The 12,240-nt window shown below is 42.1% G+C and overlaps 1 protein-coding gene across 1 annotated transcript in view; it reads left to right on the top strand.

Moving 5' to 3' along the window:
* The window catches only part of IFNGR1 (interferon gamma receptor 1), a 78,513-nt gene that overhangs the window by 39,624 nt on the left and 26,649 nt on the right, over positions 1-12,240 (top strand). The window contains exon 3 of the mRNA XM_073671319.1: positions 1,016-1,185. Coding sequence (XP_073527420.1) covers positions 1,016-1,185 — 170 coding nt within the window. The remainder of the gene's footprint in view (positions 1-1,015; positions 1,186-12,240) is intronic.

Here is a 12,240-nt window from a genome sequence, read left to right as displayed (position 1 = left end):
GCTGAACTCACAGTCTGGGGGGTATCTTGGATGAAAAGAGCCAAAACAAGTTTATGGGTCCGTGAAAAACACACATTTGTGTGCTGTCTGTATTTCACATTGTAAAGGATTGGAGAAAATTTGCAATTTATTTCTTTATCCATCCATGAAAAACACTGATGAAGCACTAATGGTAAAAAGGGATCACAAACTGTACATTGACACACGGATCCAAAATACTGATGACACCTGTACTATCCTTTAATGTACCTGTTTAAACACGGATGTGTGAATGAGGCCTTACACGCATGTAACTTCCCAGATTAGCAGTCAAAGATTGCTCTAATACAGTTAATTAAAGCAGAATTAAACCTAGCTGCATACTATTTCTATGGTGGCAGAAACCACTGCAGACACAGTGCCTTTTTAAGGATCAGTGTGTACAAAAGTATCAAACAAGTTGGGTCTGGCGACCACCACAGATTGGAAAGAAATCTCAAGTCTCTGGACTCCAGATTATAGCCTCGTCTTGTAAAATAAAGTCTATTGAGGCTTCACAGTATATGGGTGCAAAGATCATGGCCCCGATTCATCAGGACCTGTGTTTTGATGAGTGGGCATGTTAGAGCCAGAGATCTTGCACAAGTCCCTCACTAGGGTGAGATTTCTGATGCAAAGAAGACCCGAGCTTGTCATGAAGAGCTGTGGCGTCATGCGCCCGCTGTTCCCTTGGCACGCCCCAGCTTCACCCATTTTGGCATAACTAGCAAACTGGCGTGAAAAAGTTAGCAGTCGCAAACTTTTTGAACACCTCCAAATTTTTGTGACTTTTCAAAGAAATTTACTACAGAATTCTGGTGAAATTGCTTTGATGATATATTTTCATACCACAACCACAGAAAGGAGAAGAGATTTCTCTACTATGTACTCTGTGTGGTAAAAATATGTATAAAGGAACCAACCACTGACTTGTGAGGAAATGAGAGAACATTATTTTTCGGTTTCCAAAATATTAACTGCTAGCTTTCCATTTCAGAAATAATGTCTGGACGATTGTAGAGACTTGTCGGAATATTTTACATAATTACTGTGATCTTTCTGAAGAGATTGTCGATCCCTTTATTCATTATCAAGTTCGAGTGAAAGCTTTGCTGGGTTCTGAGATGAGTGACTATACAATGACTGAATTCTCCCTGATAGACGATGGTAAGTAATGATGTATTGGGTTTTACAGATGGCGTGGGCTGCTTTGACTCCATTAGCCATAGACACAGGGGCTTCTTTTGCAATATGAAATTTCTGCACTTAATGCAGGTACCTTGCGGCTGGGGAGCCTATGGTGATAGAAGTGATCACATACTGCACAGGCCTTTCTCCAATCTCTGGGATTATTGTCATAACTGACTGCAGATTTAGACTCCGCTTCCCTTACTTACAATATCAAGAGCACCCATGGATTTGCCAAACAATCACACTTTATGAATAACCTCTTAACTCAACCGGATCTGACTTATTTCCTTTCAAACTGTACAGGAAGTATGGGGATATATTTCACCAGGGCTTTTCGATTCAGACACAAAATTATTTGCTAAGATTTTGGTAGAGTTGAAAGCTTTAAGGATCAAGCAGAAGTATTGTTGTTTCCTCAGCAAAAGTTCAAAAGCATCCTTCCCAAATAAAAGATTGCACTTCAGGATATATTTCATGGAGTTGTCTCATTATCTTTAGCACCTTCCTGCCTCCCATCTTGTTGCTTTCCAGGAGGCCAGTATGCTCTTGGTTGAGGGACAGTTCGGACCAATGGCATTGTTACGCCGCTAGCCTCAACTGTGCACTCCCAATCTTGCAGAAAGAGGCAGCTTTGCCTTGCAGCTTCAGAGGAGCGCAGTTGCACTAGAGCTGGGTAGATTGGAAGCTAACACTGCTCCATTGTTCCGGCTAGCTTCAGAGCAGCTGTTACATGCTCTATTGTAAAAAAGTGCTTTCAAGCACTGCACATGTTCTCCACCACTGATACTTTGCAGTGATAGCTGGAAACCTAGGCATGGAGTGATAAACAATAAAATTATAAATTCCTCCATTCTAGAGAATGGAGAGTATTTGTCATAAGTAAATTGCAAAGTTGCTTGTTTTTACAAGAACTTTGCAATTTTGCCAATTGATGAACTTGAGAATAACTATAAAGGGAACCTGTCGTGCCTGAAAACACTATTAACCTGCGGACATGGAGTTAATCTGCAAGCTGATAGCATTCCAAAGCTGCCTGGTCGCTGACTTGAAAGCCCAGCTATCGGGAGAAGGTGAACTTTAATCTTCCCAGCTTTCAGTCATAGAGGGGCGCCGGTGCAGCTTCAGTCACTGAGCAGTTTACAGTGAGCAGCGACCGTAAACAAGTGACTGACACTCATCTCTGCAGCATATCAGTGCAGCCACACTGTACCAGGGTGTTCTTACAGCCTCCTCTCATTATGTGCTGAGTAGTGACTGTTGCTGCACAGGCATGCCTCTATGACTGAAAGCCTGAGGTTACTCGGAGGTAGAAAGGTCATTTTCTCTTGACAGCCTTTCTTTTAGTGCAGCTGCCACACAGCTTTAGATCGCTATTAACTTGCAAATTAACCCCAAATTTGCATATTAATGGAATTTGGAGACATGACAGACAGGTTCCCTTTAAGGTCTCAGCATCAGATCGGTTTAAACAAGGAAATCTTGGAAGCCTACTAATTAGCAGGCTCATTTTACTCACACCGTTGTGGCATGATATGTGTCATGTTAAAATTAAATCTTCTTACGAACCGAGAAAAACAATGTAATAAAGAAAAATTGTAAGTAACAGTACAACTTAATTGACAATGACATCTTCGGATGCTGCCAGTTGCTCCTGAAGAAAGCCAACAAATGCACTTATTCTAAATTAACTCTTTATTGAAAATACAAATCAACATAGAAAAAGAGTAAAAGCAATTTAAAAGGAGGTTACACTGCAATAAACACAGGTAAATATTATTATGCCAGTCCAAATCAATCCATACAGATGTGTCTATTTCTTATTAGTGACCCATGTGGAGAAAATACATCACATATATATACAGTACAGACCAAAAGTTTGGACACACCTTCTCATTTAAAGATTTTTCTGTATTTTCATGACTATGATAATTGTACATTCACACTGAAGGCATCAAAACTATGAATTAACACATGTGGAATTATATACTTAACAAAAAAGTGTGAAACAACTGAAAATATGTCTTATATTCTAGGTTCTTCAAAGTAGCCACCTTTTGCTTTGATGACTGCTTTGCACACTCTTGGCATTCTCTTGATGAGCTTCAAGAGGTAGTCACCGGAAATGGTTTTCACTTCACAGGTGTGCCCTGTCAGGTTTAATAAGTGGGATTTCTTGCCTTATAAATGGGGTTGGGACCATCAGTTGTGTTGTACAGAAGTCTGGTGGATACACAGCTGATAGTTCTACTGAATAGACTGTTAGCTGCTTTTTTCTTGCCATAATACAAATTCTAAGTAAAGAAAAACGAGTGGCCATCATTACTTTAAGAAACGAAGGTCAGTCAGTCTGAAAAATTGGGAAAACTTTGAAAGTGTCCGCAAGTGCAGTTGCAAAAACCATCAAGCTCTACAAAGAAACTGGCTCACGTGAGGACCGCCCCAGGAAAGGAAGACCAAGAGTCACCTCTGCTTCTGAGGATAAGTTTATCCGAGTCACCAGCCTCAGAAATCGCAGGTTAACAGTAGCTCAGATTAGAGACCAGGTCAATGCCACACAGAGTTCTAGCAGCAGACACATCTCTACAACAACTGTTAAGAGGAGACTTTGTGCAGCAGGCCTTCATGGTAAAATAGCTGCTAGGAAACCACTGCTAAGGACAGGCAACAAGCAGAAGAGACTTGTTTGGGCTAAAGAACACAAGGAATGGACATTAGACCAGTGGAAATCCGTGCTTTGGTCTGATGAGTCCAAATTTGAGATCTTTGGTTCCAACCACCGTGTCTTTGTGCGACGCAGAAAAGGTGAACGGATGGACTCTACATGCCTGGTTCCCACCGTGAAGCATGGAGGAGGAGGTGTGATGGTGTGGGGGTGCTTTGCTGGTGACACTGTTGGGGATTTATTCAAAATTGAAGGCATACTGAACCAGCATGGCTACCACAGCATCTTGCAGCGGCATGCTATTCCATCCGGTTTAAGTTTAGTTGGACCATCTTTTATTTTTCAACAGGACAATGACCCCAAACACACCTCCAGGCTGTGTAAGGGCTATTTGACCAAGAAGGAGAGTGATGGGGTGCTACGCCAGATGACCTGGCCTCCACAGTCACCAGACCTGAACCCAATCGAGATGGTTTGGGGTGAGCTGGACCGCAGAGTGAAGGCAAAAGGGCCAACAAGTGCTAAGCATCTCTGGGAACTCCTTCAAGATTGTTGGAAAACCATTTCCGGTGACTACCTCTTGAAGCTCATCCAGAGAATGCCAAGAGTGTGCAAAAGCAGTCATCAAAGCAAAAGGTGGCTACTTTGAAGAACCTAGAATATAAGACATATTTTCAGTTGTTTCACACTTTTTTGTTAAGTATATAATTCCACATGTGTTAATTCATAGTTTTGATGCCTTCAGTGTGAATGTACAATTTTCATAGTCCAGAAAATACAGAAAAATCTTTAAATGAGGTGTGTCCAAACTTTTGGTCTGTACTGTACCTCACATCAAAATGGGTATTAGGTCTCCGTCTCATGGCCAGATTTGGTTAATCACTTAATAGGATACCAAAAAGGTAAATGTGACAATTCATATACATCTTATATAGTAATAAAGTGCATGTGCTAATAGAAAGACCTCATTCAGTGAAGTCAAATGCAGGCAATTACAAGGATTACAAAAAGTATATACAGAATCTCAGTGATCAAATGCTTCAGACAAGCCTATAAAATACTAATATAAAGTACAAATGCATAGGTAATTGCAGTGGAGGAGCGCATGAACATCAGATCACAAAGGAGTAACCTAAGAACACATCTTTCAAAGGACAAAAAGACATTTTCATATTTATCACCTATAAGCCCTTTAAAGCATGTTTTCGCAGAATGCTTCATCAGAAAGGGTGTCCTTTTAAATGGTTTTTATTGTTTTCCTGTGTTGACTTGTATTTTCAATAAAGATTTAATTAACTAATGGGGGTGCATCTGTTGGCTTTTTATTGATTATTGCCTTTTCTTAGGGTATCAGTTGCTCCTGAAAACAGATGAAAAGGATATAATTTTTATCAGTCCTTCTATTGGAGTATATAAAGTCCAAAAGTAGAAACATAAGAAAAGAGATCTGCCCTGACTGTACAAACTGAGTGACATATTGAGATTAATATAATAAAATATCGGGTTGTGTATGCATATCCACAGGATGGACCATTAATGTATAGTAGATGCAGATCTTACCAATGGGATCTGCTTCTGTCTTCAGCATGGGGCCTTGACACCTGTTGCTATAAGTAGAGAGTTGGTCAGAATTTCCACTCATTTGTATGGCATACATGAGAGAGAGCTTCGTTCTCGAGATAAAACCTGCATCTACTATACAAAACAAAATGAGCAAATACCCTGCAGTAAGTAAATAGTAATAGTACATGTAACTAACAGAGGGTACATAGCTGACACTGTTTTGATCAAAAAAGTGTAAAAGCCATCCCATCGCGACAAGGTGTTCCCAATCAGGGTGATCATATATGTAGTATTAAACCTCTCTATGTGCCAGCGAGCCTCAATATAGATGGGGCAGAGCGGGACCCAGACCCGACGTTTCAGACACTTGCCCATGGAAAGCTGTATAGACAAAATACCCAGCCCAAAAAGGGGGAGTCAGGCCCCTGTTTGTTTAGACATCTGCCTGTGGAAAGCTATACATTTGGGTCTGGGTCATTATCTGCCTCTATTTTTGAGGTCTGCTGACACATAGAGAGGCTTAATACCAGAGATAGGACCATCATGATTGTGTACCGGGAGTGTTCTTCAGGACACCGCAGAGCTACGGACAATAAAACCAACTCAGTTTGTTCCCAAAAGAACTATTTTACTTAAGTGAATATTTTTACCCGGACAATAGAAAACAATTATGCAGACATTAGCCAATGGCTGGAACCTCTGTGCTATACATCATGGCACCCAAGCAATCTGTATTTACTATTTTTCTATAGATTTGCCTGCTGGCGTGCCTGTCTAAATCGGCCGTCTATTACTGTTTTACAGCCTGAGAATTGGATTAATTGTATGCGTGTAACGTAAAGGCTAGCCTGCAGTACAGCACTGAAGTTTACAATCTTACAAATATTTCCTCTATTTCCCCAACCAAATTTCCCTCTCCCTTCCTGTGGTGTCTATAGCAAACGCAGAGGAACAGTCCATCCTCAACTGTGTCGAAGATACCCAAAAAAACCCTACGGCGACGGCAGTTTAGCCGTAAATAGTCTTCACGCAGTTGAATAACTCTCCAGTTCTAAAATGCTCCACAGAAACTTTCTCCTGTAACAAAATGGAGTTCAAATGTGGTCCAGAGTCCGTTTACACAATTATATCACTGGTGAACCGACACACATTTCACAATTGGGTGCACCTTGTCGTGGTGGGATGGCTTTTACGCTTTTTGATCAGAACCGTGTCAGCTAAGCAGCCCTTGTTATTTACATGTACTATTTACTTATTTCTTTACTGGGTATTTGCTCATTTAGTTTTTAACTTAGGTTTTGTCTGTTAGGTGGCCAAAGTGTGAATGTGCACCTACACATTGCACTTATACCAACATGTGTTTCAGCTCATTTCTTTGGTTTTATCCACCACATACTGTGGATTTACTAGAAATGTACGAGATGGGAATAACCCTTTAAGCGGCAATCTAAACCCACCTAATGTGTGCCTGATGAGCATCATTTTGCTGTTGTTTCCTCTGGGATAATATAAGTTATTGCACTACATCTCAGGGTTTTGTTATTTTAACCCAATCTCAACATTGTGATTTTTTAAATTTTTTTGTGCTTTTGTTTAATTCTCCCCCTTATTCCAAGAATCATACCTTTTTACTTTTCCATCAACATGGCTATGTTAGAGCTTGCTTTTGGTGGAATGAGTTGTGCTATCTGTTTATCATGTGATGTGCTGGAAAATGGAAAAAGAATTCCAACTATGGAACCAGTGCCAAAAAAAATGCAAATTTGCAATCATGTTTTTCTTGTTACAGCATTCATTATATGGTAAAATTTACCAGGCAATATGATTCTCTAGGTTAGTATGATGACAGTGATACCAAACATAAATATTTTTTTTAATTTAAGTGTTGAAAAAAATTAGGAAAATTGTGAAAAATACACACAGAATTTTGCTTGTCACCATTTTTCAAGACCCATTTTTCGAGGTGATCACTATTGTCTACATATCTCTTCTTCTCTGCTTCAATGTGTAAGTAATCAAGATGTAGTAGTTGATCTCCCCTTTATACATAGGTGGTGCCCTCCAAACACTACTTTCACATTTGCAAGACCCACACACTTTTCATTTATTGGTCGATGGGGCTGTGTGAGGATTTGTTTTTATGCCATGAGCCAATGTTTTGATCGATACAATTTTGGGTAGATCCGATGATTTGATCACCTTTTATTGTATTTATTTTTTCAGTTGAAAACTGCAAATTGGGCGTTTTGTTTTTTTTTCTTGTTGATGCCGTTTACCCTTGGGGGTCTTGAGCTTAGTGTTGCTGTGAATAGCAAAAATCATGGTCGTATGAATGCCAGACGCTGAGTGGTTTATATAGGAGTACCATCTTGACAGACACAGGGATCTTCAGCAAACCCTTGTTTGTCATTGCAACCTATTAGCGCCCCACAATCAGCAAGGGGCACTGATGGGCAACTAATACTGCGCACCTCCCAGGCTGCACGCTGTATATGCCACTTTCACAGATTGTCAGTGACATTGAACAGGTTAACAGCTCCACTCCACCTGCAGATGATAGCTGCATGACACAGACATCATCTGCCAGCAAAGAAGCCGGCTCAGTTCCTGAGCCCGCATCAACATAAGGGGACTGACATATGACCAGTATGTCATATGTCAGTAAGGCATGAATCAGACAATGGCTTCATCATTACAGCCTAGTATATATTACTAGCGAACGTGTGCTATGCTAGTCTTGATGAATTGGCCCTTTAGTGTGCAGATACACTAATAAGAGCTTGCATTACTTAGACACATAGCACTATACCATTTCTAGCTGTAGTGAGACCTCTAGTGGTAGCATTACACTATTACACCTTACAAAGTCCGCATCATTTGGTTTTTCCTTACAGTACATTGGCCCAGTGAGACCGCTAATGTTCCAGTTATAGCATTACCAAATGGGATGTAATGTTGAAAAAAATGCAGTTCTGCCATTGTTTTTTGAGTTTCATTTTTACAGTGTTCATTGTTCGGTAAAAATGACCTGGAAACATGATTGTTCAGGTTGATCCTATTACAGTGATACCAAAGGTACATCAATTCTTTTTATATTCAAGTGATAAAAAAATCGGAATATTTTTATTGCTTTGTTGCCATTCTCTGAGACCCGAAACATTTTTGTTTTTCTGTTGATGGGGCTTGTTTTTTGCGTAATGAGCTGATGTTTTTATTGATACCAATTTTTTTAGGTGACCAAAAAAAAAAATCAATTGTGGCGTTAATTTTTTTTTCTTTTTACTATGTTTACTGATGGGGTTGATTTAATACCACACTTTTATAGACCAGAATTCTATAGAGCTCAGCTTATGGCTGTTCTTCACAGGAGTATTGGTATGACAGACGAGGCGAGGGGGCCTTCAGAAGGCCCTCGGCTGCCATGTTAACTCATCAGTGCCCCTACAATCACGTCATGGGGCCAATGAGAGCTGGTGCATGTGAGCAGCTCCGAGCAACCTTCCATTTAAATGTCGCTTATTGACAGTGCCATTGAAATATTTAACAATTATGGGCTGGTGGCTGTTACATACAGATGCCCATTATGTAATACAGCTAGCATTAGCTGCAATTTCAGCTCCTGAGCCCCCTCCACACATGTGGATCCCCTCCCAGGACATTAAAGCACTCCCATCAATTTTTATCCTCTTAACCCCTTCAGGACCCAGCCTATTTTGACCCTAAAGACCTTGGCATTTTTGTCAATTCTGACCAGTGTCCCTTTACGAAGTAAAAACTCTGGAACACTTCAACGGATCCTAGCGATTCTGAGATTGTTTGTTTTTTCGTGACATATTGGGCTTCATGTTAGTATTAAATTTAGGTCGATAATATTTGCGTTTATTTGTGAAAAAATCAAAAATATAGGAAAAAATTTGAAAATTTTGCAATTTTCAAATTTAGATTTTTTTTTCTACTAAACCAGAGAGTGATGTGACACAAAATAGTTAATAAATAACATTTCCCACATGTCTACTTTACATCAGCACAATTTTGGAAAAAAAAAAATGTTGGTAGGAAGTTTGAAGGGTTCAAAGTTCATCAGCAATTTATCTTTTTTCCAGCAAAATTTACAAAACCATTTTTTTAGTTACCACATCACATTTGAAGTCCCTTTGAGGGGTCTTTATGACAGAAAACACCCAAAAGTGACACCATTCCAAAAACTGCACCCCTCAAGCTACTCAAAACTACATTCAAGAAGATTATTAACCCTTCAGGTGCATCACAGGAACTAAAGCCACATGGAAGAAAAAAATGAACATTTTTATTTTTCTAACAAAAATTTTCTTTTAGCCTAAATTTTTTCATTTTCACATGGGTAACAGGATAAAAGGCATCCTAAAATTTGTTGGTCAATTTCTCCTGAGTACACTGATACCTCATATGTGGTCATAAACCACTGTTTGGGCACACGGCAGGGCTCAGAAGGGAAGGAGCGCCATTTTACTTTTTGAATGGAAAATTAGCTCCAAAAGTCAAATTGTGCTCCTTCTCTTCTGAGCCCTGCCATGCGCCCAAAGAGTGGTTTATGACCACATATGAGGTATCAGTGTACTCAGGAGAAATTGACCAACACATTTTAGGATGCATTTTATCCTGTTACCCATGTGAAAATTAAAAAATTTAGGCTAAAAGAAAATTTTTGTGAAAAAAAAAGTACTTTTTTGTTTTCACAGATCATTTTGTGAAGCACCTGGGTGTTCCAAGTGCTCACTATGCATCTAGATAGGTGCCTTGGGGGGTCTAGTTTCCAAAATGGGGTCACTTGTGGGGGAGCTCCACTTTTTAGGCACATTAGGGGCTCTCCAAACGCAACATGGTGTCCGCTAACAATTTGAGCCGATTTTCCATTCAATTTGTTTGCGGACACCATGTCCCGTTTGGAGAGCCGCTGTGTGCCCAAACATTGGAGCTCACCTACAAGTGACCCCATTTTGGAAACTATACCCCCCAAGGCACCTATCTAGATGCATAGTGAGCACTTGGAACCCCCAGATCCTTCACAAATTAATCCGTAAAAATCAAAAAAGTGTTTTTTTTTCCACTTTTTCATTTTTATGAATCAATTTGTGAAGCACCTGGGGGTTCCAAGTGCTCACTATGCATCTAGATAGGTGCCTTGGGGGGTCTAGTTTCCAAAATGAGGTCACTTGTGGGGGAGCTCCAATGTTTGGGCACACAGCGGCTCTCCAAAAGCAACATGGTGTCCGCTAACAAATTGTCGACTCAAATTGTTAGAAGACAGCATGTTGCGTTTGGAGAGCCGCTGTGTGCCCAAACATTGGAGCTCCCCCACAAGTGACCCCATTTTGGAAACTAGACCCCCCAAGGCACCTACCTAGATGCATAGTGAGCACTTGAAACCCCCAGGTCCTTCACAAATTAATCCGTAAAAATAAAAAAGTGTTTTTTTTTCCACTTTTTCATTTTTATGAATCAATTTGTGAAGCACCTGGGGGTTCCAAGTGCTCACTATGCATCTATATAGGTGCCTTGGGGGGTCTAGTTTCCAAAATGGGGTCACTTGTTGGTGAGCTCCAATGTTTGGGCACACAGGGACTCTCCAAACGCAAAGGGTTCCAATTTGTTAGCGGACACCATTGTGTAGTGCATGTCAGGTTGGTGTGCGGTGTGGTATATTGTAGTGCATACACCACACACACACACACACACACACACACACACACACACACAATCTCATACACTACAACACACACACACCAACCTGACATAGCCTCCTCAGCTGAGTACGCCCTAGACTGGGATGAGCGGGACGGGCGGGACATTTTGTGTGCTTTGTGCGTGTGTAAAAAAAAAAATTAAAAATAAAAAAAAAAAATCAAAACTTTATTATAGTGTGAGTGTACGTGTGTGTGCTTGGTGTAACCTTCTGCAGTCACGTGTGGGGCCGGTCAGGCGTAGGGGGCGGTCAGACGTAGGAGGGGGCTGAGGAGATGGAGGAGCCAGAAGCAGCAGCAAGGGGGGTGATCACTGGGGCAGGAGCCGGCAGCAGCAAGGGGGGGTAGGAGGCCGGCAGCATCGGGGGGTGATTACTGGGGCAGAAAGGGGAGCAGGAGCTGGGGGCTGATTACTGGGTTTTCGGGGGGGGGGGTGAACACTGGGAACAGGGGGTGGTGAACACTGGGAACAGGGGGTGGTGAACACTGGGAACAGGGGGGGGTGAACACAGGGAACAGGGGGGGGGGTGAACACTGGGGGAGGGGGTGATTATTGGGAGGTGGGGGGTGATATCACTGGGACTGGGGGATGGTGGGTTTGATCACAGGAGCAGGGCATTTACACTGAGCCTGCTGCTGCTGTGATCACAGTCCACCGGCTGTCAGAAGGAGAGCAGCAGCCGGTGGATGAAGACGTGGGAGAGGGAGCAGAGGGAGCGGAGGTCGAGGTGCAGGTATGAAAGTGGAGGGGGGGTGGAGAGGGGGGTGGGGGGGGTCGCGGGGGTGGGGTGGAGGGGGGGGTCGGGGGGAGTGGCGGCAATACTTACCGCTGATCAGCGGTGGCGGCGGCAGACGCGATCCACAGGGTCCGCAGCAGGGGGTCCGCAGCAGGGGGTCCGCAGCAGGGGGTCCGCAGCAGACGATCTAGGGTCGGGAAGGTGCTGGGAGGTTTCAGCCATCCCTCCATATCTGATTGGGGCTAGTATCCATGTGACGCTAGCCGCCCAATCAGATCTGGGGGGAGGGAGGGGACAGAGGTGACACTCCCCCAGCCAATGGCTGATGCTGTAAGCATCAGGCAATGCC

Source organism: Phyllobates terribilis, unplaced genomic scaffold, assembly GCF_046119375.1.
Source record: "Phyllobates terribilis strain yellow unplaced genomic scaffold, ASM4611937v1 Scaffold_3__8_contigs__length_932513732, whole genome shotgun sequence".
NCBI lineage: Eukaryota > Metazoa > Chordata > Amphibia > Anura > Dendrobatidae > Phyllobates > Phyllobates terribilis.
This window is presented reverse-complemented; position numbering and strand designations above follow the sequence as displayed.